The sequence below is a fragment of the Rhamphochromis longiceps genome, linkage group LG17, assembly GCF_057381845.1.
Source record: "Rhamphochromis longiceps isolate RC_006_pf linkage group LG17, R_longiceps_female_GT1.1, whole genome shotgun sequence".
NCBI lineage: Eukaryota > Metazoa > Chordata > Actinopteri > Cichliformes > Cichlidae > Rhamphochromis > Rhamphochromis longiceps.
The window spans coordinates 10,283,419-10,310,785 of NC_140573.1; the positions used below are offsets into that span (position 1 = coordinate 10,283,419).

The 27,367-nt window shown below is 42.1% G+C and overlaps 3 protein-coding genes across 5 annotated transcripts in view; 2 read left to right on the plus strand and 1 right to left on the minus strand.

Annotated features, from left to right (window-relative positions):
• Nucleotides 1-1,721: 1,721 nt before the first annotated feature.
• lamp3 (lysosome associated membrane protein 3) lies at nt 1,722-5,934 on the plus strand. The gene is made up of 7 exons (XM_085387256.1): nt 1,722-1,843; nt 3,297-3,413; nt 3,835-3,914; nt 4,473-4,598; nt 4,780-4,852; nt 4,958-5,128; nt 5,447-5,934. Exons 1-7 carry the CDS (start codon nt 1,756-1,758, stop codon nt 5,584-5,586), a joined length of 795 nt encoding a protein of 264 aa, XP_085243382.1. The 5' UTR covers nt 1,722-1,755; the 3' UTR covers nt 5,587-5,934.
• Nucleotides 5,935-6,294: 360 nt separating this feature from the next.
• mccc1 (methylcrotonyl-CoA carboxylase subunit) lies at nt 6,295-21,842 on the plus strand. 2 transcript variants are annotated; one of them, XM_085386467.1, is made up of 19 exons: nt 6,296-6,528; nt 7,016-7,059; nt 7,323-7,462; nt 7,590-7,685; nt 7,814-7,935; nt 8,029-8,176; nt 8,376-8,497; nt 10,863-10,974; nt 11,196-11,277; nt 11,394-11,521; nt 11,596-11,779; nt 12,053-12,162; nt 12,360-12,576; nt 12,658-12,744; nt 17,435-17,484; nt 17,677-17,814; nt 18,244-18,351; nt 19,820-19,891; nt 19,980-21,842. In XM_085386467.1, exons 1-19 carry the CDS (start codon nt 6,473-6,475, stop codon nt 20,109-20,111), a joined length of 2,148 nt encoding a protein of 715 aa, XP_085242593.1. In that variant the 5' UTR covers nt 6,296-6,472; the 3' UTR covers nt 20,112-21,842. The 2 variants fall into 2 exon arrangements, with proteins under 2 accessions (XP_085242594.1, XP_085242593.1); XM_085386468.1 differs by lacking the exons at nt 18,244-18,351; nt 19,820-19,891; nt 19,980-21,842 and having other exon boundaries at nt 6,295-6,528; nt 17,637-17,809.
• Nucleotides 21,843-25,113: 3,271 nt separating this feature from the next.
• The window catches only part of atp11b (ATPase phospholipid transporting 11B), a 50,607-nt gene continuing 48,353 nt past the window's right edge, over nt 25,114-27,367 (minus strand). For both annotated transcript variants that reach the window (XM_085387657.1, XM_085387658.1), the window contains exon 30: nt 25,114-26,690. Coding sequence is in view for 1 of the 2 variants with exons in the window: in XM_085387658.1 (XP_085243784.1) it covers nt 26,609-26,690 (82 nt within the window). In the remaining variant the exon portion in view is untranslated. The remainder of the gene's footprint in view (nt 26,691-27,367) is intronic.

The window sequence follows — 27,367 nt, forward strand, 5'->3', positions numbered from 1 at the left end:
AACCTTAGGTTATTTAAGTGCTATGGATGAAAGAAACATGCTACATACATTTTTTCCTCCTTTTATCCTCTGTTGCTTCTGGACATCAGATCTTGCTAAATAACAGAAAGTGATGTAATGCAATGATATTCTTTATTTTATTGTGGATTTCTTGTAAAATTTCTATTTTCTGAACATCATTTTAAAAATTAACTTCCCACAGTTGAGCTTTTTGATTAAAAAGGAAGGTGAAAGCTCAGAGAAGGACATCTCAGGTTTTGAGAAACCTGAGCTGGCGCAAAATGACAACATATTAAGTTTATGATTGATAAGAGGTATTATGTGAGCTGTGCTTTGACATTTTCAAAAGTCTAGTGCCTATTTCGTATTTTAATGCAGTCACCAGTCTTGCTGCTTGTGGGCAGTGTTGTTCTGTTTTCATGTTAAAAACAATTTCAGCCAACCACTGTGCAGTACAGTGAGGCGTGCTCAGACCTCTACATTGGAGAAAGACCTCGACAGGACAAGACTCTGTTTACATCTGCATCTAAAGGATAAAGGTCACTCTTTCAAAGATGCCACGGTTCCGATTTTGGAACAAGAAGGCAGATGGATTGATAGAGAAGTAAAAGAAGCCATCACTGAACAGAGAGAGTGGCATACGATACCAACTGTCAGCCATCTACAATGCAGTCCCTTGCCAGGCCCCAAAACCCCAAGTGACATTGTTTATCCGGTGAGTAGGTCACATGATAGGGCGCAACAAGGTCTCATAGTGTTTTCACCTGAAACCTCTAGTGGTAACGACCTTTTTTCACACCTTGGCTCATGTAATGAGGCACATGATTAATAATGGGTTAACAGCCCTTTTAAGGGACAATCCCCACTAGGGATTAAATACCTGGGGCTCTTCACTTTTTAGTTTTAGAACTGAAGAAACTTTCTGGATGAGAAGTGAAACATCATCTGACTCCCAGGCTAAACTTCGGAATATTCCACAGGACATTTATTTTTCCTGCTTTACCAGAGACATCAAGATGATTTATTTATTTGATCGACTCCCAACTCTTTAAGAATTTGTCTCGACTTATTGAATTGGCTTGAACTAGGACCCAGTATATCCAGATCCTATTGCATCTTTGTGATGCCATGTACATAGACATGCTGGATAATGCTCCAAGACAAAATATATGCAAAAACCTGGTTACATAACTAATGTCTGATGAATTTTTTTTTTGTCGTTCTGTGTTCTTGTTTAAATAGTCTTTCAACCCCAATCACCTACAGCTGAATCTGTGAGCATGCTCATGTGTTGCCTGACCCTTTTCCTGTAACTGACACTTTAGTGCCAGCCTGTGCCATGTAAATTAATAGCGGGAAACAGAATGATTATGACATTTAAAAGAGTTTCTGCTCTGCTGGTTCATTTTTTCCCTTTAATATGTGACTGGGAATTGTAATCTTTTTCTTTTTCACTAGACCAGTAATATTTTCCCTAAAAACTAGGAATTCATTGAACAGAACACTTTCATAGAATTTAAAACCTGATTTCTCTGAACACTAAATACAAAGGTACTTGCATTTAACAGCTGGAAGGCTTTAAAACTTGTCTTTTTAAAACAAGTTTCAGATGTGTCAATGCTGAGTGAGGCAGCGGTCTCTGCCCCACCCCCTTTGTCACTTCACTTCCTTTGCACCCTTCATTTAGGTGTTAGGTGTTCAACAGTTTCACAATTAGACATCAAGGCACAGCTGCTGCACTTCTGATCCAGTGGCATGGCTATTCTCTTTTGTCTTCTAACTGCGATGCTAAAAGGCCACCGAGGTGGATGGTATCTTTTCTTCCTGGCTGCTGTCATTCCAGGTAAGTCTAATAGCATTCAAGTGGAGTTCAACCATCCACAGACAGGTGACCTTAAACTCACTTGACAGGATTGTTTTTTATTTACATGTCAAAACCAAAGTTCTTCCATTTTCAATTGTTTTACTCTCACTCTTTTTGATACTACTGTTTCCACTTCTGTTTAAATGGTAATATTTCGTTGCAAGAGTGTAGTGTGGTAAACGTCATATATGAGACTGCGCTGGTTTCCTCTCCCACACAGTGGTCTTTAGCTGTCCCAAAGATGTCGCGCTTGTCACTCTGTGGTTTTAGCAAAAAAGAGTGGTATGACCTGAGCAGAAGTACTTCTCATGCTGCATGCACTATTATCTGAGTCATTAAATTCTGCACCTTCTGAAATGCTGTTTTTGTTGACTCATTTAAAATTACTTGACTTTTAATTTTTTTTACTGTTGACCACACTCATTAAGACAGCCTTTTCCCCCCACTTACCTGCATAACACTTCAGAAATTAATGAAGAGCAAAAATGCTAAATAATAATATTAAGAATGTTTGGGAGCCAAAGCAACTTGGCTGTAAAGTGACAAACCACAGAGCTGCTGAGCGCTAAGGCATGCAGTGTGTAAAAGGCTCTGCTGACTCAAGAATTAGAGCTTCAAACCTCCCCTGGCTGTAACATTAAAAAAACCCATCAGCTGATGGGGTTTTTTGTCTATGTAAGACCTACATGGACAGGCTCCTGCATCTGCCACAGACCTTGTCGGCCTCTCCGATCATTTATTTTAAATACACGGGTGGCCACGCTTTTGCAGTTGTAGCTACTAAACTTTGGAACAGCCATTGTCGGCTAGTCAGTTTTAAATGGCAGCTGAAAACTTATTTTTACAAGTTAGCTTTTCCTTATTATGTGTTCACACCTTTCTATAGAAGTATATGTGCACAGTACAAATGAATGGATGACTGTATGTTTGAAAGCATGTTTGTGTGTATAGTGTATGTTGACTTCTTTAATGTAAGTTTTATCCGAACAGTAAAGCACTTTGCAGCTGTGCTTTTAAAATGAGCCATACTGCTCCACTTATTATCATGACTAACAGTATTCCAACTCATCCAACTTGTGCTCCTATACTGGTTCAGACTGTTCCAAATAACTGGAGTGCTCAATTGTTTCTGGTTCTCTGGGTTAATAAAGAAGTAGCTGTGTTGGACTGGAGTTAATGGGTGAAGGGCATTCAAGATAGTGGACCTACTGCACTCCCCCCTTAATGCATTTGACCAGTTTCTTTCTTTCTTTTTCCCTTTTTCAGGTAAATACTTACTGAAAGAGGGTTCTGTGTTGTATTTTGCGAAGACTTCCACTGGTTATTTATTCATTTCTAAATGATATACAACTTTATGCAAGGGATAAGAAAAAAAAAAAAAGAAACTGGGTATGACCAGACAATGAAAATAACAGGTGTGATCTTCTACCAGGTGTCCACTTTCAGAGCACTAATGGCTCCATCCAGCCTGCTTTGGAGTCTGAGCTTCACTCCAAGGGTCAGATCTACCGGCCGGTCCTGCAGCCATCTGAGGCCACTCCTCAAACGGGTACACCTGTTTTATTCCATGTATATGCATGGTCCAAATCCCCTGTTCATTTACAGCAGACAAAGAGATGCTGGTGTAATGGGACACGAGGTAGAGGGACGTAAGGAAGATAAAATAACCTTTAAACCTGACACAAATGATCGTCTGTCATGCTGATTAATTTCATATTTTGAAGGCTAAGAATTGCAAGCAATATTGATTCATAGTTCACTGTGCATACGTGAAGAATTTGGGGAAACATGAGTGTGCAAAACAGATGGCCTACAGTTCATTTGTTGACTACTATTCAGAGAAGGATGCAGATGTGATGGCTTTAAAGGTGACTAACTGAAATATTTGAAAGTGGCATGCATTATAATTTTGCATGCTTGAGTTCAAAACTATGTTGTTGTTTTTTGTTTTTTTTAATATATGGGTGCAGGAAACTATGTGAAGAAAGATAGAGGGAAACCCTGCATCAGAATTACCATGGGAGCAGAGTTCTTGGTCACTGAAAACAAGGTCAGCGGCTGGTGTGTGTGTGTGTGTGTGTGTGTGTGTGTGTGTGGTCAATGGCATGCTTCTTTTTGTGTATTAGTATGAATTTTATTTTGTTGCTTTTCAGCAGTTTTTGCAAAAAGTGTGTGTTTGTATCAGCATGTCTTTGTGAGGTGTCACAAGCTGGTTTCTCACTGCAAAAATTTCCAACTGCCGTCAGCTTATTTATTTTTTTTCAGTTACAGTTGGATCGTTTCACATGGGAGTCAATCGGTTTGAAAGTCGTTTACACCTGACCTCAGTGTAATCATTTTTTTCTTTCTATGCTATAATAATATAGATTAAAATTGAGACACTGGGCGCGACATTGATTGGGCTCCAATATTTAACAGACATCATCTGATTCTAAGTCATTTGTGAGGCGCTCCTATTTTTCACTGACTGATCCAGATGTGACCCAGCACAGAAGGAAAGATTTGCTTGTCTTTTTCTTCAATGTAACGCAGAAATCAAACAAAGTGAGAGGAGATGGTGACTTGTAATGCTGATCCTGAGCCTTTACTTTTCTCCTTTTGAAATCAGAAAACCTGGTATTTTGACCTGGACCCATCCAGAGTTAGGGTCAGTGGTTACTGTGGCAAAGAAGAGGCTCTTCTCTCTCTCACACTGCCAGACAATGGTGCCAGCCTGCAGTTCAAATTCAAAAAGGTACAACACTCATTCACTGCTGGGTGAACTCTCCGTGTCATCCTCATGCCTGCTGTGGATACCTTTCTTCACATCATAGTCAGTTTTACTCAGTTTAGGTCTGCCTTATCCACGTTCACATCGAGGCTGTAATGTTCTGTTGTTTATGAATCAGCTCAAATGTTTTTGTTTTTGTCCCCAGGAGAAGACTGTTTTCTACGTCATCGAGATGAATGCACATTTGTCTCCCATGCCTGTCTGCAAAGACTGTTCCAGTAAGAGCCAAAGGAAAAGACGCAGCAAACAGCTGGTGTGTGATTCAGATGCCCAGCATAAACTGAAAATTTAACTACTCTTGTGCTTCATCCTCTTCCCAACAGACAAGACTTACAAAGGTGTGTTGGCCCATGAAAAGCTGTTCAAAACTGCTAACGGTCAAAGCTTCATGTGCAAGTCTGAGAATCTGCTTTTGATGTCGTCTGAGCTGAAGATCAAGCTGGTTCCTGTGCAGATGCAGGCCTTCAACCTGTCTCAAGGACAGTATGGAAAAGGTGACTAGCTTTCACAGAAACAAATGAATGGAAACCAAATATCTCCTGCCCAAAGTTAGGTTTTTAGAGTTGAGGCAGAAAAAATGAACAAATTGGACAACATCTTACAACCCTTCAGGTTTACAGCCTTTTTTGTGGTCCCGTGTTTGAGAATGAGAGCTCTGTTATGATCTGACTGTGTGTAAAGACATCCCATTAGATGTTAAAAGTTTAATATTAGACATTAAATTTCTTATTGAAAAGAATTTAAAAAAAAAAAAAAGGTATTTTACTTAAATCCTACACATAATTGCTGCTCTGTTTCTCTCCATGGTTCAGAGGTGGAGTGCTGGGCTGACTATAACAAGAGAATCATTCCCATCATCATCGGGGCAGCCGTCGTGTGTCTCATTCTTATCAGTTTGATGAGCTTCCTTGTGGTCAGAGATCGCCGCAGAGATGGATACGAACGGATTTGAATGGCGAAGAGTTCACTGTGAAACTGGACTGGGGGTGGTGGTGGGGGGGTGCTATTGGCTTGTTCATACACTTGCTCTTTCACTTGTTCTTTTCCTAAACCTTCATTTGGCTTGTCACATTCTTCTGTTAACAGCAAAGACGGTTTGTCTGGTATTTACAATTTGAATAAATAAAACTTTTTTTAAATGTTGTCTTTCTTTTTTCTTTTTTTTGTTGTTGTTGTTGCTTTCATTAATGTCTTGTGTAATTTTAATTGATTTTTTTTTTCACTGCATGTTCAATATTCGTTTGAAACAAATATTGTTCATAATTTAAGAGTGGAATATTTTTAATCGCACGAGAAAGCTATAAATAATGCCATTAAAAGCAAATGGGTGCGAGAGTACAGACTAACATCGTTATTAAATAGTCTCTATTCATCATACTTTGTAACCTTAAGAAAGGGGGGCAAACTAATACTCATTGCATTATGTTGTATTTTACTGCACAAAAATTAAAAATAATACTTTAAATAATTTAAGGGATGCATAACAAAAATGCATTCAACGTTCTGAATGCAGTAAAATTTGTACTTCGAGTCCCTGTTAACTTTTAATTCTCAAGCTTTTCGACAGAGAAATGCTGCCATCTGCTGACGACTTTTGATAACTGCAGCTTATTCGCCGCCTCCTTATCCTTCCCTTCTAATTGGCTGTCGCCCCTACGAGTCCTTGGAGAGGTCAAAAATAATGATAACGAAATTTACCGGAGAGTCGCTGTGGTTTTGAGATATACAGTTTAGTCGATCACATTTCTCTTGTTGGCTTATCCAGTCCAGCACCGAGACCTTTTTTTTCAGGTGCTCATTCAGCTAGCTAGCACAGCTAGCCTCAGCAGCTGGTGGCTATGGCTGCAGTTATTTTAAGTTTCCCAACTCTGCAGGGCCTGCGGATATTCACGCAGTGAGTACCTAAGAGCACTGAAGGGCTGTTTTGTCTTATAGAGGGTTCGACAATTAGCGCACTCATTTTTAACGATAGCTTACAGGTGTCAATTTGGGAGGCTATCTAATGTTATTCTCCGAGCTAAGCACACGGCGCTAGCATTAAGCCTGTGGACACGACTTCTGACCTGCAGAAAATGTTATTTGCATTCAACACCGAGACTCTGTCCTGATATATATGAGAATGGACCAAGGTTAAATGGCTAGCAAATTGTCTGCTAGCGTTGCTAATGGTGCTAGCACAACATAGCACAACATATTTGTGGGAGCAACCTCGCATGCTGTCTAACTAGCTCAAATTAGCTTGGAGTTTGTTTCTGACTGCAATGTGTTTCTTGAATGCGTATTGTGATGAACTGCCTGTGCCACTGCTGTGTTGCTCTAGCAGCAGCTCAGCCTATGTAGTATCGAGTGGTGCTGAAGTTGTTATTTCTGTCTCTCCACAGGAAGCTGTCATGGAGCACGAGAGGCGTGAGGCTTGTTTCAGGAGGTGAGGAAGCATAAATATACATGCAAAACTTCCAAATGATTGAGTAACCACTAAGAGTGATGCAAAAAGTCCAAAAATCACATGCACTACACAGAAAAGCAACATGCAGCCATTTCAGGAGCTGATGGTGTTCAGCATGTTTGTTTGATTAATCTCTGAACTGATCTTGTTCCAATTTTACAAATACTGACTTGCACACACTGTACGTCCAAGTCCTTCACCTTGCTGAGGTTGTTTGGAGCAGTGATGTTTGTCTTTTCCAGGGGTGAGAAGGATAGAAAAGGTGCTGATTGCCAATCGAGGAGAGATTGCATGCCGTGTGATGCGTTCAGCCAAGAAGATGGGTGTACGCTCAGTGGCGGTGTACAGTGATGCAGACACACACTCCATGCATGTAGCTATGGTGAGACACTGGATCCTTTTACTTTATAAGAAGTAGTTGTTTATAATTTCCTGAAGCTGCCTTTAATTGATAAAATATGACATTGTTTTTGTTTTTTAAACCTGTATTTGCTTTGTTATTATTCAAGGCAGATGAAGCCTACCATATTGGCCCTGCACCCTCCCAGCAGAGTTACCTCTCTATGGACAAAGTTTTGGAAGTGGCCAAAAAATCTGGATCACACGTAAGGAATTCTTTTCATTATAGTATTTAGCCTTCTTTAATCACTTATGTCTGATTTCTGTGTTGTAACCGTTTTTTGTGTTTCCTTTTTAAATCTACTTATTTGCTGCTGACATTTTGTATCTGCAGGCGGTCCATCCTGGCTATGGTTTTTTGTCAGAAAACACAGAGTTTGCTGAGGCATGTAAACAGGAAGGAATCATCTTTATTGGGCCTCCCTCATCTGCCATCAGAGATATGGGCATTAAAAGGTTTGGTCTCTTTGCTGTAACCCAAATTTATAGGAAAGATAAATAATAACCATGTGTTTCAACTCATGTGTTTTATTTTACTTTGTTTTTCAGCACATCCAAGCATATCATGTCAGCTGCTGGCGTGCCAATTATAGGTGGCTACCATGGAGAGGACCAATCTAATGAGAAGTTGCAGGCAGAGGCTGTCCAGATTGGATACCCTGTGATGATCAAAGCAGTTCGTGGAGGAGGGGGGAAGGTGAGAGGATGCATCAAGTCAAGCTTTTGTCCAATCCTGGCAGATTAGCTGATCTCAGTGCCAGCCTTTATCAGCTGATACACGTCAACACCGTGACAGATTGACATTAAGTTGGGCCCAGAACAGAGTTATGCTTTGAGTTAGTCAGTGGTCTTTAAACTCTTGCCACCCTAACTCATCTGTCTTTAAAATTTTGCAGGGCATGCGTATTGCACGCTCAGACTCTGACTTCTTGGAGCAGTTGGAGTCAGCACGGAGGGAAGCCAGAAAATCCTTCAATGATGATGTCATGCTGATCGAGAAGTTCGTGGAGGACCCCAGGTAACACATTTAACTGTTAACTAGGCAGTTTTCAGCACCACCGTGTGACCAAAATGTTGTCTTGTTTTTGTGATGGAGAGGTAGGGCTGTGACTAAAGATGATTTTGGTAGTCGACTAATTTGCCAGTTCTTCTTCGATTAGTCAACAACAGTTTTAATAACTGTGAACTCCACTTCCTGTGGGCTAACCTCCTGTTCTAGGCTCCGCCTGCTCAAGTCTACCCACCTGTAAATATCACTCTGTTGTCTCGTCCTACCACAGCAAATTAGAATAATGACCCAGGAAACATGAATTTGAAAATAATCAAATGTGTTTTAAAATAACTCAAAAGGACCATCAGAATAAAAATGAAATAAGTGAAAATATTTGGGAATGCAAATTAAATTGCTAGTAGTATTTAACAAATATGCCTTCTGTCCATAAGTTCGAATAAAGCTTCAAATTAAATCACAATAATTTTTTTACTCAGTCTGAAATCAGAAGTTTTCAGAGTTTAGAGATGATTCAGTTTATGAATTTATGATTGCACATGCTCTCATGTTTGATATGTTGTTCCCAGCTGCAGATGATAACCAGGCTGACATGACTGTACATGAACCTCTTCACAGGACAAACTCATCTATGCGCATGTGCTTAATACTAGTAAAACAGAATTAGAAAAGACAGTTACTAATCAAAAATGTGGTTGTATGTCATAGTTTCTTGGTTGATGCACGGTTCAACTGTTTATAGACATAATTAATTGATATTGACCCACAGATTAACTACCTAACGTTAGGTGGAAGAGGGGGAAAAAAAGTAGCAGACAGTGAGTTTCCGACAGATAAGCTATTATAGAATAGAAATATCCTTTTTTGTCCCTCACTGGGGATATTCACGATAACATAAAGGTTACTGGACAATCATTAACATAAACAAGGTATCAACAAGATGCACTAGTGTAACTCCCCAAACTGACCCATTCAGAGTTGACGTCATAGCTCCAGGGTGCCATCGCTTTAAATGCTGGTGCTCTGCAGTAGTGCTGTCGTGCTCAGCTGCGCAGTCTGCATTCAACTTTGTTTTCTGTGAAATGCTTTCACATTCTTTTAAACTGTGAAAGCATTTAAAAAAAAACGTTTTCTTCCGTCCTCCTGTTTTGTCTTCCTGCTATGTTCTTCTTCATTAGTATCAAGTGCCGTCGGCAGAGGCTATGTACTGTTCTCATAGATTTCTGTAGTGTATTGCATAGGGATGGGTATTGATAAGATTTTCACGATTCAGATTCCATTTTCGATTCTGTTTAACAATTCGATTCTTTATCGATTCTTTTTAAAAAGGAGAACACTAAGGTCGATCAGCTTAGAACTTTGTTTTATATCTTCTCTTTGAACAAGATAGAAATTTACGAGTAACATGGCCTTACAAACCCAGCAGTGAGATCTTAAGAGATCTACAGCCTACGGCTCTTCAATGGGGTGTCACAGGGTCCCCGGGGAAAAAAATTGTAAATGTAAAATAAATATTCTTCTGTAGCAATAACAAAGTATAACATCAATTATTCTGTAGCAATTACACAAGAATATCCAGTAATGTCTCTGCCTACAATTAAACACATTCACTTACCGTAAATCGGGGGCATCTGCTGTGGCAAATGGGTGCAAGGCTTTTACTACAAACTTAGTCACTGCACGGTGACATTCGTCTATCCTGGCCTGAAAGGATACGCTACCGGTAGACTGCAGCGAGAACTGCCAGCATCTGAGCCAGACTGTCTGTCTCATCATGGTCGCCTAAATGCACAGTAATGGGAGGTTTTGTAATAAGGCAGCTCGCGCTAACATAATATGCACTGTTAGTTGATTATTTACCTGCCGCATTAACGGGAGAGGACGTGCAAACGTTACCGCTGCTGCTGGGTTGAGATTCACAAGTCCGGATCGGAATTAAAAACACGACATTCATTTAAGGTTATCGTGTGTTTTGTGAGCAAATGCTTTTGCATATTCGTAGTGTTTCCTCCCTTAATGAAATATCTACTTTGCAAGTATTGCAAGTTGCCCTGTTGTCATCGGTTCTCGTAAAGTATGACCAAACTTTTGAGCGTTTGAGCCGCCATGTTTCCTGCCAGGTGAATGACGCTCCGCAACGTGGTGACGTCATTCGGGGCGACTGGAATCGATAAGGGAATCGTTTGCAAAAATGGCAAACAATTCCAAGGATTTGAAACAGTGAGAATCGGTTCTCAACAAGAACAGATTTCGATAACCATCCCTAGTATTGCAGTTTTAAAAACAAATTTACGTGGTTATAGAATATGATGAGTCAACAGTAAAATTCCATGTTGACAAGTTTTTATAGTTCTCATATTCCTGTGTCCTGAAGACATGTGGAGGTCCAGGTGTTTGGGGACATGCATGGCAATGCCGTCTATCTGTTTGAGAGGGACTGCAGCGTTCAAAGGAGACATCAGAAGATCATAGAGGAAGCACCAGGGGTAAGTGAGTGATAAAGTTTGAACAAAGTTAAGGAGAAAGAATACATTTGGATCAACACATCTAACTGAAATGATCTTGGCCTGAGGTTAACCTCGTGATAGGTCCATCGGCTATTTCTGGAAAAATAATTCTTCTTGTTTTTCCATTTAGTGAAGTAAATAATAGCTTGTTTCCCACTTAAATGAACATGTTTCTGTGTTTTGTGGCATTTTTTTTTCAGCCTGGTATAAGCCCTGAAGTGAGGAGAAAACTCGGAGAAGCAGCGGTTAGAGCAGCCAAGGCTGTCAACTATGTTGGAGCAGGTAAAACACTCCCTCTCCTGCATTCATCGCACCAGAGTGATCCAGACTCACAGTAAAACAGCTTTTGCACAAGCAGGGAGAAAAAGGGCCATCATTCTGTTTGTCTCTCTGTGCAGGTACGGTGGAGTTCATTATGGATGCCCAGCACAACTTTTATTTCATGGAGATGAACACCAGGTTGCAGGTGGAGCATCCTGTCTCTGAGATGATCACTGGAACTGACCTGGTGGAGTGGCAGCTCAGGGTGAGGAAGGAGGGAGGAAGGGGAGAGCAGAATGTTTTTGAGGTGACAAAATGATTTGTGAAATTCTTTTCCAGGTGGCAGCAGGGGAGCGCTTGCCTCTCCTTCAGGAAGACATAATGCTAAGGGGACACTCATTTGAGGCTCGTATCTATGCTGAAGACCCAAATAATGACTTCCTTCCTGGGGCGGGGCCTCTGCTGCATCTCTCCACTCCCCCACCAGACCAACATACACGTATAGAGACTGGCGTCAGAGAAGGTAGGAGTCAACTATATATACAAATAGGGTAAAGAATAAATTTATTTTTCTTTTTTAGGGTATTAGTTTCTATGCTAAGGGTAGATGTTGTCCTAACGATGGTGGATTGCTCAGTTCTCTCAAGTGTGGTGCCAAAGCTTTAGCTCTGTCCTGGAGCTCCTCACTGCTGAGCCCCACGTATTACTGGCCCACAGCATCAGAAATGGGAATCTGTTGCAGTAAGGCACTAATAAAGTTAAATGGTGGGAGCTTTTTATCTGTGTTTGGTTTCAGGGGACGAGGTCTCGGCACATTATGACCCAATGATTGCTAAGTTGGTGGTGTGGGGAGAGGACCGATCTGCTGCCTTAAAAAAGCTGCGGTATTGTTTACGACAGTACAATGTAAGATACAAATGCACACTCTTAAATGATGCTTTGCATGTCGTGCTGCTGATTTTTTTTATTTTTTTTTTATTTTTAATGAGCACAGGATTTAAATTTTTTTTTCATATAGCCACTGTATGTGCGAGCTTCAAAAATTGGTGCCGAACACTTGAAAATGATGTTTTTGCGTCCTGTCTGTTCTTCTGTGCCCTCAGATAGTAGGACTAAACACCAACATAGATTTCCTGCTGAATCTTTCGGGCCACCCAGAGTTCGAGGCTGGAAATGTGAGCACCAGCTTCATCCCCCAGCACTACGCTGAGCTCTTCCCCACTCCGAAAGCACCTTCTGGGGCAACAATCTGTCAGGCAGCCCTCGGCCTGATACTACAGGAGAGGAACCACACACTGGGATTCACCCAGAGCTCCACTGGTGAGGAGACAGAGATGATATTGTTTGGATCAGGACAAATTACAGCTGAAAATCTAAGTCCTGTGCATCTGTGTTTTCCAGATCCTTTCTCCCCATTTGGCTCTAGCTGTGGTTGGAGAAACAACATCCTGTTTAACAGAAATGTGACACTACAGGTGGGAGATAAAAGTAAGTGACAGCCATACTGTGACTCTGTTGCCAGATATTAAATCGCAATGACTGGCAGGTTAATACAAATGTCTGATAGGGTCAGATCATGAATTTCTGAGATTTTATAAGGAAAAGGTCAACCTTACCGTGTGTGTCGGTTCTGCAGAAATTCTTTTCTAAACATTATTTAACATCGTAAGTCAGGAGAAGGTTGTGATTTTACTTTTTATTCAGTGTGAAACTAGTGACAGTAATCTGTGATAGCCCACCTAATGGATTCCTTCAAAGGTCTCACTACATTTATTATGAGTCTAGACTGATAGCTAGCCCCCAGCAGTCTGAGCCTGTAGCAGCATAACTAAGGCAAGCCTTCAGGGTCACCTGATCTAGCCCTAACTGTGCGCTTTATTAAAAAACGAATGGATTGAGTCTAATTTTAAAAATAAAGGGTGTCTTCCACAGACTGGGTCCACAGGACAGGTGCCTGCTTCCCTTTGTACTTTTAGAAACTCTAGGAACCGCAAGTAAGCTTGCAGTCTGAGAGCAAAGTGCTCTGTTTGGACACTATGGTACTTGGACTTAGGCTGTTAAGATATGGTGGGGCCTGATTATTGACATGATTTTAAATGTAATTGTGGATTTTTCTTGGAGCCAATGAAGAAAAGGTAATATGGGGGAAACCCGATCTCTTTCTAATCCCCGTTTGTACTCTTACCTGTTATGTTCTTTTAGAAGAAGCCATCCAGAGTAAAATTCTGGTTGGATATCATGTTTTTAAAATATTTGGGGCCAAATACAGTATCCTCAATTTTATCTGAATTTAGAAGAAAATACAGGTGAGCCAGGGTTTTATGTCTTTAACATACGCTTGTAATTTAATTATTCTTTTAATAAGGTTTCACAGATAAAGCTGGGTATCATCTGTGTAGCAATGCAAATGTGTGCAGTGTTTTCTCACTGACTTCTGTGTGTCAGGAGGAGTCCTTGTGTACATGACGTGAAGCACACTTAGGTCCATATACTCACTGACAAGTTTAGGGTTTTTTTTTTCCCCCCCTTTTACTGAAACATATTCTAATTATAGTTATACAGTAGACATGGACATAATATGTAGACTCTCCGTTTTCATTTGGGGGTATCCACATTCAAACTGGATGAAGTGTTTAGGAGTTTCAGCTCCTTAATATGTGCAAGCCTCTTTTTAAAGTAATTGAACAGTGGGGTCACAAGGCTATTTCATGGGCAGGTGTGGGCAATTCCTTCCTTATGTCAACATCAATTAAGCTGCAATGAAAGCTGCTGCAGTAAAGACTTGACAGAGTATTAAAAAGGAGGAAACCAAGCATCTGGTGAAGTCCATGAGTTCAGGACTTATTTTCAGTTATTTAATTTGTTCAGTTACTTTTGAGCCCCTTAAAAGAAAGAAATTATGTTTAAAAATTGCTTTAGTTCCTCAGATTTTTTTTATGCAATCTTTTTGTTTAACCCATTGAATTATTGGTAATTAGTTGCGATGTACAGAACCAAAATTAGTAAACGTTATCTCTGTCCAAATATTTATGAACCTAACTGTAGTTACTGTAGATGCAATTCAAAGCAGTGCAGCATGTTTCCTTTAACACTAACAGCATAGTCTAGACTAGTCTAGTAAAATGTTGTCATCAGAGGTGTCAAGTGCTGCACTGAGGTGTTTCTGCTGTCAGAGGCCACAGGAAGAAGCTGCTTCTGTGCTGTGATGAGCTCTGAAACCTGACTGAAACTCGCGCCTCTGCAGATGGTCTGTTAGCTGCTTGACAACTACTCTTTCAAGGATTTTTGAGATAAAGGGAAGGTTGGACATTGGCCTGTAATTAGCTAACACAGCTGGATCACGTGATGACTTTTTAAGTAATGGTTTAACTACTACCAGCCTAAAGGCCTGTGGTACATAAAAGGTGAATGTAAATTAGTCACATTTAATTAATGGTGAAATTTCTTTGAGTCTTGTAGGAGTGGGGTCTGAAAGTCAAGGAGTAGTTATTAAAAGTCAACTCGGAAAGATCGACAACAGTTATTAATTAGTTCTTGGCTCAACAGAGATCTGGATTTTATATTTGCAGAAATGCATATATGTGCTCCACATGTGGGCATGGATACACACTGGTTCAGACTGGGGGCATGTAAGCATGAACATCTTTGTCCGGTTTCCCTTATTTAACAGAACTTTTAAGCTTTTCAATTATTTATGATCATTAGATTAAACAAAGATCTGTGTTTAAATGTGTGTGCAAGTAAATGGAAATCTAATCAACAAAACTGATATAAAAAGAGTGATTTTTATTAGTGATGCTAGTGGCTTTCTTTTTGCTTCTGATTCGTCTTTATGCAGTTGATACAGATACACGTGTATAAGCATGTGCGTGTGGTGACTTCAGGCTATGGGTTTTAGTCACTGGACTGTTTTTGGAGGTTTTAAATCTAAAGAACGACAGGAATGAATGAAATTGTAGAAATGTGTTAATTTGTAGTCGAGGACAGTTGGGACTGACTCATAATCCGATTTAATGATTGTGTAAAAAAATTAAATTAAAGCCTGTCTGGTCTGTGACACATTACTAAGGAACTTGTATTCATTATTCAGTGTTTCTATTAAAAAGTGTCACCGAAAAGCTAAAAATAAAGCAGACAGCAGCAGCTGAGGGACGTACAGTGGGGCAAAAAAGTATTTAGTCAGCCACCGATTGTGCAAGTTCCCCCACCTAAAATGATGACAGAGGTCAGTAATTTGCACCAGAGGTACACTTCAACTGTGAGAGACAGAATGTGAAAAAAAAATCCATGAATCCACATGGTAGGATTTGTAAAGAATTTATTCGTAAATCAGGGTGGAAAATAAGTATTTGGTCAATAACAAAAATACAACTCAATACTTTGTAACATAACCTTTGTTGGCAATAACAGAGGTCAAACATTTACTATAGGTCTTTACCAGGTTTGCACACACAGTAGCTGGTATTTTGGCCCATTCCTCCATGCAGATCTTCTCGAGAGCAGTGATGTTTTGGGGCTGTCGCCGAGCAACACGGACTTTCAACTCCCGCCACAGATTTTCTATGGGGTTGAGGTCTGGAGACCGGCTAGGCCACTCCAGGACTTTCAAATGCTTCTTACAGAGCCACTCCTTTGTTGCCCGGGCGGTGTGTTTTGGATCATTGTCATGTTGGAAGACCCAGCCTCATTTCATCTTCAAAGTTCTCACTGATGGAAGGAGGTTTTGGCTCAAAATCTCACGATACATGGCCCCATTCATTCTGTCCTTAACACGGATCAGTCGTCCTGTCCCCTTGGCAGAAAAACAGCCCCATAGCATGATGTTTCCACCCCCATGCTTCACAGTAGGTATGGTGTTCTTGGGATGCAACTCAGTATTCTTCTTCCTCCAAACACGACGAGTTGAGTTTATACCAAAAAGTTCTACTTTGGTTTCATCTGACCACATGACATTCTCCCAATCCTCTGCTGTATCATCCATGTGCTCTCTGGCAAACTTCAGACGGGCCTGGACATGCACTGGCTTCAGCAGCGGTACACGTCTGGCACTGCGGGATTTGATTCCCTGCCGTTGTAGTGTGTTACTGATGGTGACCTTTGTTACTTTGGTCCCAGCTCTCTGCAGGTCATTCACCAGGTCCCCCCGTGTGGTTCTGGGATCTTTGCTCACCGTTCTCATGATCATTTTGACCCCACGGGATGAGATCTTGCGTGGAGCCCCAGATCGAGGGAGATTATCAGTGGTCTTGTATGTCTTCCATTTTCTGATGATTGCTCCCACAGTTGATTTTTTTCACACCAAGCTGCTTGCCTATTGTAGATTCACTCTTCCCAGTCTGGTGCAGGTCTACAATACTTTTCCTGGTGTCCTTCGAAAGCTCTTTGGTCTTGGCCATGGCGGAGTTTGGAGTCTGACTGTTTGAGGCTGTGGACAGGTGTCTTTTATACAGATGATGAGTTCAAACAGGTGCCATTCATACAGGTAACGAGTGGGGGACAGACAAGCTTCTTACAGAAGACGTTACAGGTCTGTGAGAGCCAGAGATTTTCCTTGTTTGAGGTGACCAAATACTTATGGGCGATCGTGGCTCAAGAGTTGGGAGTTCGCCTTGTAATCAGAAGGTTGCCGGTTCGAGCCCCGGCTTGGACAGTCTCGGTCATTGTGTCCTTGGGCAAGACACTTCACCCGTTGCCTACTGGTGGTGGTCAGAGGGCCTGGTGGCGCCAGTGTCCGGCAGCCTCGCCTCTGTCAGTGCGCCCCAGGGTGGCTGTGGCTACAATGTAGCTTACCATCACCAGTGTGTGAATGTGTGCGTGAATGGGTGGATGACTGGATATGTAAAGCGCTTTGGGGTCTCTAGGGACTAGAAAAGCACTATATAAATACAGGCCATTTACCATTTATTTTCCACCCTAATTTACGAATAAATTCTTTACAAATCCTACCATGTGAATTCATGGATTTTTTTTTTTCACATTCTGTCTCTCACAGTTGAAGTGTACCTCTGGTGCAAATTACTGACCTCTGTCATCATTTTAGGTGGGGGAACTTGCACAATCAGTGGCTGACTAAATACTTTTTTGCCCCACTGTATTTAACTAAAGACTTTGTGTCAGTCTCTCCCGCCTCTATCTCAAGACTGTTTTTAACACTTTTGTTTTGTTTTTTTCCATCTAGAAGTTGATGTGGTCATCATGTACAACCAGGATGGGAGCTACAGTATGCAGGTGAGCTGAGAAAGTTAACTTTTTTTTTTGCTACAAATACTTAATTCTGTTTTATAATCTGTATATTTTGGGTATTTATTAAAAGTTTTCTTTTTCCAAATTTGTAAATAACAATAGTACAATGTGGGATGTCGGTGCTTAAACAAACCCAGGTTACTTCCCACAAATGCATCACTTCTGCTTTCTTTTTAGATTGGTGACGAGGTGAATCACGTCACAGGGGAGGTGGAGATGGAAGGCGGGGCATCGTTCCTGCACTGTACTGTCAATGGCGTCGAGTCCCGCCCTAAACTTGTGATCCTGGACAACACGGTGCACCTGTTCTCCACTGTATGTATCTGACATGCACAGTATACAGATTTCTATTTTGCATATTCCTCAAAACCACTGAAATCCAAGTTATCATCTATCATGTTGCTTGCAGTGTCTTCTATGCAAAACTCTTTGATGTTTGGTGACTGATGGCCCAAACAAGGCTTAAATGTTTCCCAAACATAGAAAAGTGACTTAAACAGAAGTGGAGGAAAAAGTGGCCTTTTTAACCTTTTTTTTTTTTTTTTTGCCTATGCACAAGCTCCTTCTGGAGGTTCAAAGATGTTTTCGTCTCACCTGTCGCCGCGCAAACTGTCTCTGTTTCCACTCTGACATCACTCTGACAGTCTGACATCAGGGGGAATTAAAAACCTGTTTCGGTCCTCTCACCTCAGCTGTCAGCGAGCTGTCACTGCACTTTCTGACGTCTTTACCTCTGCGCTGCAGGAGGGAAGCTCTCAGGTGTCTGTTCCCGTGCCAAAGTATCGGGCTGGTGTTGGCGGTTCAGGAGCTCAGGGTGGAGCCGTGGCCCCCATGACTGGAACTATAGAGAAGGTGACTTTTTCTTTTGCGTAAAGGATATTCGTGTTTTTCTAAAGTTTACTTTTAAAGTTCAATTTGAAGTTTTAATAGTTTTTTGTGAGGGTAAAAAGCTGTCCAGTAAAGTTTCTTTACCAGTTAAAATGCAGTCTTAGTCAATTTCAAGCTGAAGAGCTTATGTATATAATTTTAGACGTTACAGTCAGACAATCCACTCTGAATGTGTCAGTGCTGAACCAGTATGACACGAGATGTCCTAATATGTGGAAATGACACACACAGTGCGGATGAAAAATTCCATACAACTCTTATTTTGTTCTTCAGCTTTATTTTGCATCTGGACACATAAAAATACATAAATCACAGCCACTATTCTGACATCAGTAACCCAAAGTCCATGACATAATTTCCTTAGGGATAAATAAAGGATTCTGATTGATGAATGGAGCCTAAGGCCACAAACTCCATCCAGTCAGGGTACAAAAGTTTGGCATTTTAGGAAATATGCTGACCTTTTTCTGTTCTTTTTGCTGATTATTAGCTAAAAGATCGATGCCACTGTCATGGCTGTGAGGATAAATGTTGAGCCAGTAAGTGGTTTAGACCTTAGTACTTTCTGGTATTTAAAAAACAGACCCACATCTACTGTATGGGTGCCTTTTAGGCTTATTACTATAATTAGACAGCTGTAAGACATAAAGGTTCAGTCTGTTTATTATTAGCTTTACATGCTTCAGAGGGTGAATATTTCCTAGTCCTGATGGTAAGTGATCCCACCTCTAACCTTTGTTATACAAAGGTTAGAATAGTATCAGTCTGTTTAGCTTAATTTTGATAGGAAAATAATCACATTTCTATTTTGGTATGTTTTTATCTGGGACTCTGCTAGAATATCTTTGCATGATCCATAGTTTGGAGCTCTTATACATCTTTCTGGGCCTTGGTATATCTCTTTAGTTCATCCACTGTTTGAAAAAGTAGCTTTAGCTTCTTTTGATTGGCTGCTGCTTGAACAGCATCAGCATGTAATCATGTACAGCAGAAAATAAGGACAATCATAGTTTGTGCCCCAGTTTTTCTTCAACTCGTAACAAGGTAACAAATAAACTTTGCTTAATGTTGTCAGCTTCTTTTAACACCTGCTGTAAATCAGCAGACAACAAAATGTCTCTGCTTCATGCCTCCAGTTAACTCGCTGCTCAGACAGATGCAAATGCTGCTTAACAACAAGTTAAGCAACTGGTGATGACTGGAGAGTGATAGTAAATCCCTCTGCCTTGTTTATTACATTTATGGGGACATGTCTGGGTGTATCACTGCTTCCCTCAAATCCACTAGCAGCCGGAGGAATGAGACTGTGGAGGAGGCATGAAGGAAGAAGTCATAATACTGTGTGTGTTACTTCTTTTTTATTTCTGAGTGACATTATTGGTTTGGTTTTATTGTATTGAACGAGTGAACGAGTCTCTTTTCCTGTGTCCAGGTGCTGGTGAAGGCCGGAGATAAGGTGACTGTGGGAGACCCACTGATGGTCATGATAGCCATGAAGATGGAGGTGAGGCACTGATGATTCTTGCCTTTTAGCCGGTGTACACACACTGCTGAGTTTCTAATGATGTCACCTCTTGTATTTGCCTCTGCAGCATACGATCCGGGCGCCAAAGTCAGGTGTGATCAAGAAGGTTCTCTTCAGCGAGGGCTCTCAGGCCAACCGCCACGCTCCTCTGGTTGAGCTGGTGGAGGAGGAAGAGCAGGCGGAGGGAGGCAGCCAGTAAATGCATCAAAGCCACAGTTACACTATAAGGTAGAAGAGGGCTAGCACGTGTAAGAGCTGGAGGGAAAGCTACTCAGTGTGAGCCAGTTTTGGCCTCCCGCAGGATTTAAATCATCTGTTCGACAAAGAGTTTGGGTCAGTCTGAGACAGATGTGGCAGCCGCGTGTTTGCTGGATGTCTTCCTGCTAGAACTTCTATCATGTACAGCGGCTCTTTTTACTCAGCAATTCTTGCCTACATGTCAGCATTTCTCAAAGTTTCGGGGGGCATGAAACCACCGCAGTGGGGGTGTGGATGACCATCGGGGAAATACACAGTCTGCAGTGCAGCAAGTGTGATTTACGCAGAGAGAACAAACAAGTGTTTTATTCCACTAGAAGCTGATCTGGATTCGTCTTCATCGGCAGATCCATATTCTCTTTCTGCTGTCAGTGAATAATCTCTCCTTTCAGTTTTGGTCGGCATCAGGCTTGTCGGAGGTGCAGTGATGGTTAAACCTGGCGAAATCCTGTCTTTGTGTTAGACTGAGTCCTGCCTTTAGTTTCTTTACTGTTTGTGTATTTAAACAATTTCTAGATGAGAAATGAAACTTTTTTTCTATCAAGTCTGTCTGAAGGATTCTTGAAGAAAGTAGGGTTACAACAGAATAATCATCAGTAATTCTAAAAAATATTGATTTTCAAAATGTATCTGATTATTTACCACATAAATATCTTTGCTGGGGATTTCTATTGATCTTTAATTGTAATTAAGATGAAAACTAATGAATGAGCAAGGAAAAAAGGCAGTTTGAACATTAGACACAGGCTAGGGGGTTGATTGCAACGCCACAGAGACCCGTCTATGTCTACAGCTCTCAGTGGCATTTTGGTCACGTTTAGGAAAGAAACGCCTTACTGTAGCAACAAAAGAGTGGGGAGCTTTTCTCTTGAATTTCTGCTCTCGCATTCTCGCCATCGCAGCAGATTAAACCCTCCTAACTTTGACAAGCTCATGTCAGGGCACATTAACAGCTTTCTCATTAATGGCTTAAACTCCTCTGAGGAGGCTTGTTACAAGCGCCGACTTATACAGTTGCTGCTGAGTCATCAAACACGTGTCGGTTCCCTGAATTGGCACCAAAAGCTACCACTCCTCGAGCCAGATTACTCTTTGATCAGAGGCTCTTTGCTTCAGTCTGGGCTTTTCAGGGAGGGGTGAAAGAGCATCGCTGTACAGGAAAGGTTGCGTCAAGTTGACAACGTGAGCACAAGTTGTTTTTATTAATTAAAATCTGGCCACTCTGTGCTTCCAGACTGACTCCAAACTCTCCATTATTCACACTCACAATACCTCTCTGTCACAGTTAAAACAAAAAACCACAGGTCTCCTTTAACCCTCCACTCTGCTGCTGCAAGCACTCCAGAGTGCATTCTGTGACGAGTCAGTCTCATGTGCAGCATTTCTGCACGCACTTGTCTCTCGGTTCAGAGTAGCTCCTGAAGGATGAAATGTCAGTCACGGAGAGATTTTGGCGGACAGATGGTTTGCATCCGCGTAAATCCAGTGAGGGCGTGATCTGCCACAGACACGGCGGTGAAGTGGATCGCTCTCTTCTCACCAACCGGTGTGCTTTGAGATCTTGTAGACTAAAACTGTCAGTATGAACACATTTCCTGGATTGTTTGTAGGTGTAAAATAATAAACTAGTCAAATTCTGTAATAAATTTTTTTAAAAGTGTAAACTGTCCCGTGTCGTCACTGATGCGCCTGTGTTTTGAGTGTTTGTGGCTGTCGTGTCCTGGCGTCGCCTCCCTCAGAGCTCAGTGTGACTAATGGGAACAGCTGCGCGCCTGTGCCGAGCCCTAAATGCTGTGTGACGGGATGTGAAAATGCCTGCTTCACCGAGGATCTTAACTTCATCCACGCGACTGTGACTCGGGCTTCACGCTCCGTGAGCATCGCTGCCTCACGCTGGAAACAGCTGAGACTGTCCACGTGCACCTGCTTTTACAGGTGCAGCCACTGCAGCACTTCTCACTCGCTGAAACTGTTTGTTCAACACACTCCGTTAAGCTTGTTAAGCCTGTTAAACACAGAACAGCCGGAAACTTAAAGGCGTGGGTTGGTGACTACCTCGTGCCAGTTCCTGTTCATACATTGTTTAAATCATGGTGATCTCACTCAGTGTGGGCCCCTGCATTTTGAAGCTTCAGTGCTGGCGCTTGTTTTTGATGCTAGGATGGTTTGCTACATTCTCAGCTAACCTACTTAGCTTGGTTAGAAGACTGGTATTTATAAACTAAGAACCAATTGGTGTTAAGCAATGAACCAGAGCACTTCTGAAATGATCTGTACTACTAATACACTCCAACAGCATGGATGCACACATATAAGAGGTCCAGTGTGGTGATTCATAGCAGACCAGGTCTAGCAGGCATTATTTGGGACAAACTGTCAGTCAGTAGGACCACACCCCTGTCAGTAAGGGTTAGGGTTGTAGATACCACAGTACAGCTTCAAGGGTCTAGTGGAGTCCATGCCTTAAAGGGTTGGGGATGTTTTGAGAACAAAAGGGGCGTAGAGTGTAGCTTACTAGGATGTGACATGAGGACATGAACACTAACTGAAAGGTTGCACTAAACTCTGGTTTTCTGCCTAAAAATTCTCACACTGAGGGAATTTCTTTTTACGACTGCAGCACTTCACATTATTGATGAAAGCAATAAAAATGGACAGTATCCCAGCATGTTCATGGATCTTCATGTAGGTGGAGTCTGTGTTCATTCCTCTCAGCTATGTGCTGCACTTCTTGTGCCGCCTCTCCCTCATTAACTCCATGGAGCGTTATCAGTGGTAAGCTGCTCCACTTGCCTTTGGTGAGGGTCCAACTTCCCACGACTGTTTTTAAATGAGTGGAGGCCACAGACCAGTTTCTTTAAAAATGTTTTTATTTCGTAAATAGAACAGCATCTTCAGCTATAAGACAGGTTTACAGACAGTAGAGGACAGACAAACAGCATCAGATAACAGAAGAAATTATGTAGTAATGCTCAGGTGCAGCACGACTTACTGATGAGGAGGGAACAAACATGAAGTCAAACTGAGCGCTGACATGCATCCCCGCATCTTTCTGATGGGCTCCGAGTGACAGGCTGCACGACACTGGCAGCTGACATTTCAATCTGAACTCCCTCTATTTACGATCAGGGGTTTTGTAACTTCATGCAAGTCTGCAAACTTTTATTTTGAAAGAGCACCTTGGCACTGAAGTCATCAGCCTCCAGCTCTGATCTTACTTTTCAACTTAAACAAGTGGTTTGATCTTTAGTACCAATTTCCACTCATGCTCATGCCTCAGTGGATGGACATGACCAGTATTCCTGACGGCATTTGTTCTCATTTGGACGTGAAGATCACGGGGGCTTGAGGCGCGATGAAATATTAAGTCACCACTCTGAGTTATGTGACTGAGTAATCATCTGCTTCTACAAAGCAGATACAAGGCCTCCAGATGACGTCAGTGCTGCAGCGCTTTATAGGATCTGGTCCGTGTTTTCACACAAGCTCTTTTCACGGCTGTTTGGAACCCCGGGAAGAAAAACAGCCGTGAAAAGATCACTTTGGTGCCACTTAGTAGTGGATTACATTAATTAAAAACATTTCCAGCCGTCACAGCTGTGGTGGAGTGTGGAGAATAAATTTCGAGCTGTTATTACTTTTGTTTCAGTCTAACAGAGACTGTTATGTAATCAACTCTGCTACTTTGAAAAGGGAGGCTGTTTTGGAGCCACGTAACCACCACCTCCAACATGTGACACCATTATTTTGGACACTACTGGTGTCCACATTGAGCACAAGGGGGCATCAGAACCGCACTGACACTGCAGGTGTTTTGGGCTTTGTGTGACTTGCCTTTGGTCAGGAAGGACTCGCGTTTCCTCCTCCTGTCATCTGCTCAAAAATATCATGCAGAGACTCTGCAGTGTGCAGTGCCGATGCCCCCAAACACCGAGCTCAGTGGTCGCTCTGTTATCTGGGTTGATGTGGTGTCGGGAGGTGGGGTCAGTGATGACATCACCCGACCTTTTAGCAGACTCATATCGTGACAATGATGATTATTGCTTCACACGAGTGTACGGGTTCAACCTGAACAAAAACGAATGTCGTAACATCACCCACGCGGCTACCTCAGCTCGCTGTGATGTGGGCTGTTTCCCCAGCATTAGAGGACTTTATTACGTCTATTTTAAAACATCAGTCATGTGCTAGTGTGTGTAGCAAACAATGTTTCAAGTTGTGATGTGCACTGGCTCTTACAAGATCTCACACAGAGGGAATGTTTTGACATGAGATCAACTGAATGCGTGTTACAGGAGGAGGGTCGTGGAGCTGGAAAGAGGTGGAGGGTCAGGGAAAAGATGCCGCTGTGCGAGGCGCCAAGTGTTTTTAAAGCCATCTTCTAGTTTAAAAAAAGGAAACTAAAAGAAATCAGCGTATTTTAGTCCCTTTTTTAAAAAGGTATTAAAGGGATGATGGTGAATCAAACATCCACATTGAGTTCAAAAAGCAGCCAGACAAGGAGTCCCAGTAAAACACTGCAGAGGCATGGATATCCAGGCTTAAAGTGGTTCCTACAGCTCCCATAATGCAACTTGCTCTGCTGGTTACATCCTGGTCTTTCCAGCTCCACGCTCAGAAATCATGACTAAGACTTTCTGTTAAATCAAGATCAAGTTTAACACAACACGCACACATGGTGGAATAACACAACTGTGTTCACAGAAACTTTGTAATCTATTGAATACTTCTATAAAACTGCATTAAGTTATAGTTTCCTTTATCCACTGTGAGCCCAGCGGTGCATCAAGGTAGATATTTTATTAGCTGATATGAGGTCAACTCGTCAACTGTGTAAAATGTGGAGCAACAGTGTGGTAGTGATCTTAGTGAAACATCCTTTTTGGCCCTGTTAAGTATTTAATATCACACCAACATCCCGCTTGCACATACGCTGATATGAGTAAAAGTGGTAGCGCCGGGTGGTCGCTGAGATCATTCAAATACATACAAACAGCTATGATGGACCGTACCTCCTTCAACCAACAGAGAAAAAACAAAACACACACACACACACACACACACACACACACACACACACACACACACACACCTCCAACAGCAGGTGGAGACAAACACACATGGGGGGGGGGGGGTAATAAAATAACAATGTAACAGCAAAAAATGTGATTCAAATGGTTTCAGATGTGAACGGTGACAATGACTTTTCCCAATGAGAAAAAAAAAAAAGAAAGAAAGAAAGAAAGAAAGAAACCCAACAAAATAATTTTGATATGTGATTTGTGCAAATGCTCTGCTTTTCCTTTCCCCTCTGAACTTTAACACATTCTGCTGTCTTGGGTCGACGTGCATCAGCCACGGTTTGGAAAAGCATCTCACCGTTAAAGCCTCACCAGAAAAAGCATAAATAAAATAATGGTGTCAAATCGGACGTATTTTTAGGCAGCTGACATGGATGACTCTGCCAGACCTCGTGGGCTTTAATGCTGAGATGCTTCTGGTCGCCGGGCTGGGTGACAAAAGGCATTCGAGGAGAACAAATTTAACAACAAGCCCCCACAAGCGTCCATCTGCAGTACCTCCAATAATCTGACCTCTTCAAAAACGTATGGCTTTTTAAAACATTGGGCCTCTTTCACAGTGGTGCACTGGGAGGGGTGGGGGGGACAAAGAGGCCAGAACAGACGACAAAAGCAGCATGAACAACAACAAGTCTCCTTTAACAATATAAGCTTCTGTACAATCAGGCACAAAAAAATAAACACTTTTCCTTTTAAACTCCAGTCGGAATCCTTTTTGGTCTTTGGTACCGCGGTAGAGATGAGGCTTCATGTTCTGGATGCTGCAGGGCTGTGGTGGGAGGTCTGAATGAAGAGTTTTTGTAGCAGTTTATGGAAGCAACAGGATGTTTTGCTACGTATATGATCCTGGCTTGCTGTCGACTTGACAAATCCTCTGGATGCTCACTTTGACACTCGCAGCAAAAAGTGTACTCAGTCAGAAATCGCTGTTTTGACAATGAAAGGGCTCCAGAGGAGTTCACGTGACTAAAAACTGATTTTATGGAGGGTGTTTTCCAGTTTGATGGACTTGCAGATCCGCTGCTAGCAGTAGCAGCAGGAATCCAGGCATTTTACAGCTCAGACACAGACCGGATCTTCAAGCGTACACGTAGCAGCACAAATAGCTCGCACCACATGTTCCATTTCCTTCAGAGTTTTCGCTCCCATCTGACGTTCCTCTCAGCATAGACTCAAACGAGTTCTTTGGATCCTTATCCCATTTGTAGCAGTGCTGCATCCTGCTGGGAATTAACAGAGTTTAAAATGAAATTGTTTCGAAAATGGTGGCTGAGGTTGCGGGGGGTGTGATTATGACTCATAATGGAGCGGTGGCTCTCCCCCCGACCCCCTGTGCTACAGTCAGCGGCCCCGGGAGTCAGCAGTGGGTGGCCTCGATGGGCGACAGCGTCAGGATGCTGCGATCGTTGGAGTACAAGTTCTCCGTGTCGCTCCAAGACCTGAAAACAGGCAGCAGGGTGAGTGACGGTTAGGAGGCTGGCCTAAGTGGGTTTCTGTGTGTGGGTGTAAGAGTGGGGCTGAGCTATCACTAGCTTACACTGCTGTCCACAGGTTGGTGATTACAATCTACACAACCAGGCTGGAAGAAGCAGAGAAGAGTGAGTGATGAGTGAGGTTAGTAATGGTGTGATGGTGTTAGTGAGTATCACAAGTCTCTCCTCAGTAACTCGCACTAATCTTTATCAGCAACGGCCCACAATTTAGAAGTCCTGCACTCAGTGACTGAACCAAAGAAGGCACAACTGTTTACCAAAGCTGTACGGTGGCCCCGAGAGGTCAAACACATTGCAAGAAAACAAACCCCACACACCCTAACAAAGCAAACAGAAGTGTTGTTGGGAGACAAACATGCATCTACAGCATCTATTTTGTCCCTCACAGGAATCCTCTGCTTCTTTTAAGCGTGTCTCGGTGCGTCGCATGTTTTGGTTTCTGTCACTTCCACAGCTGTTCCCCAAAACACTTCTGTGTTTTTTGAGATTTTCTTTCCTACTTCCATTGTATTTTTTCCCACTTCGTTTGCATTTTGTGTGCTTTGCAGTGTTTTTCTAGTTGCTGGTGTTTCTGACCTGTTGGGGTCCCTAATAATGGGATGTTTTCATTAATCTTTTTGTGG

Bases quoted from the DNA above. Each gene is read 5' to 3' on its own strand.
- lamp3 (XM_085387256.1), top strand. From the start codon at position 1,756: ATGGCTATTCTCTTTTGTCTTCTAACTGCGATGCTAAAAGGCCACCGA. The intron at 4,853-4,957 runs GTAAGAGCCAAA...TCTTCCCAACAG, and splicing joins TGTCTGCAAAGACTGTTCCA to ACAAGACTTACAAAGGTGTG. The intron at 5,129-5,446 runs GTGACTAGCTTT...TCCATGGTTCAG, and splicing joins TCAAGGACAGTATGGAAAAG to AGGTGGAGTGCTGGGCTGAC.
- mccc1 (XM_085386467.1), top strand. From the start codon at position 6,473: ATGGCTGCAGTTATTTTAAGTTTCCCAACTCTGCAGGGCCTGCGGATA. The intron at 8,177-8,375 runs GTGAGAGGATGC...AAAATTTTGCAG, and splicing joins TTCGTGGAGGAGGGGGGAAG to GGCATGCGTATTGCACGCTC. The intron at 8,498-10,862 runs GTAACACATTTA...TGTGTCCTGAAG, and splicing joins AAGTTCGTGGAGGACCCCAG to ACATGTGGAGGTCCAGGTGT.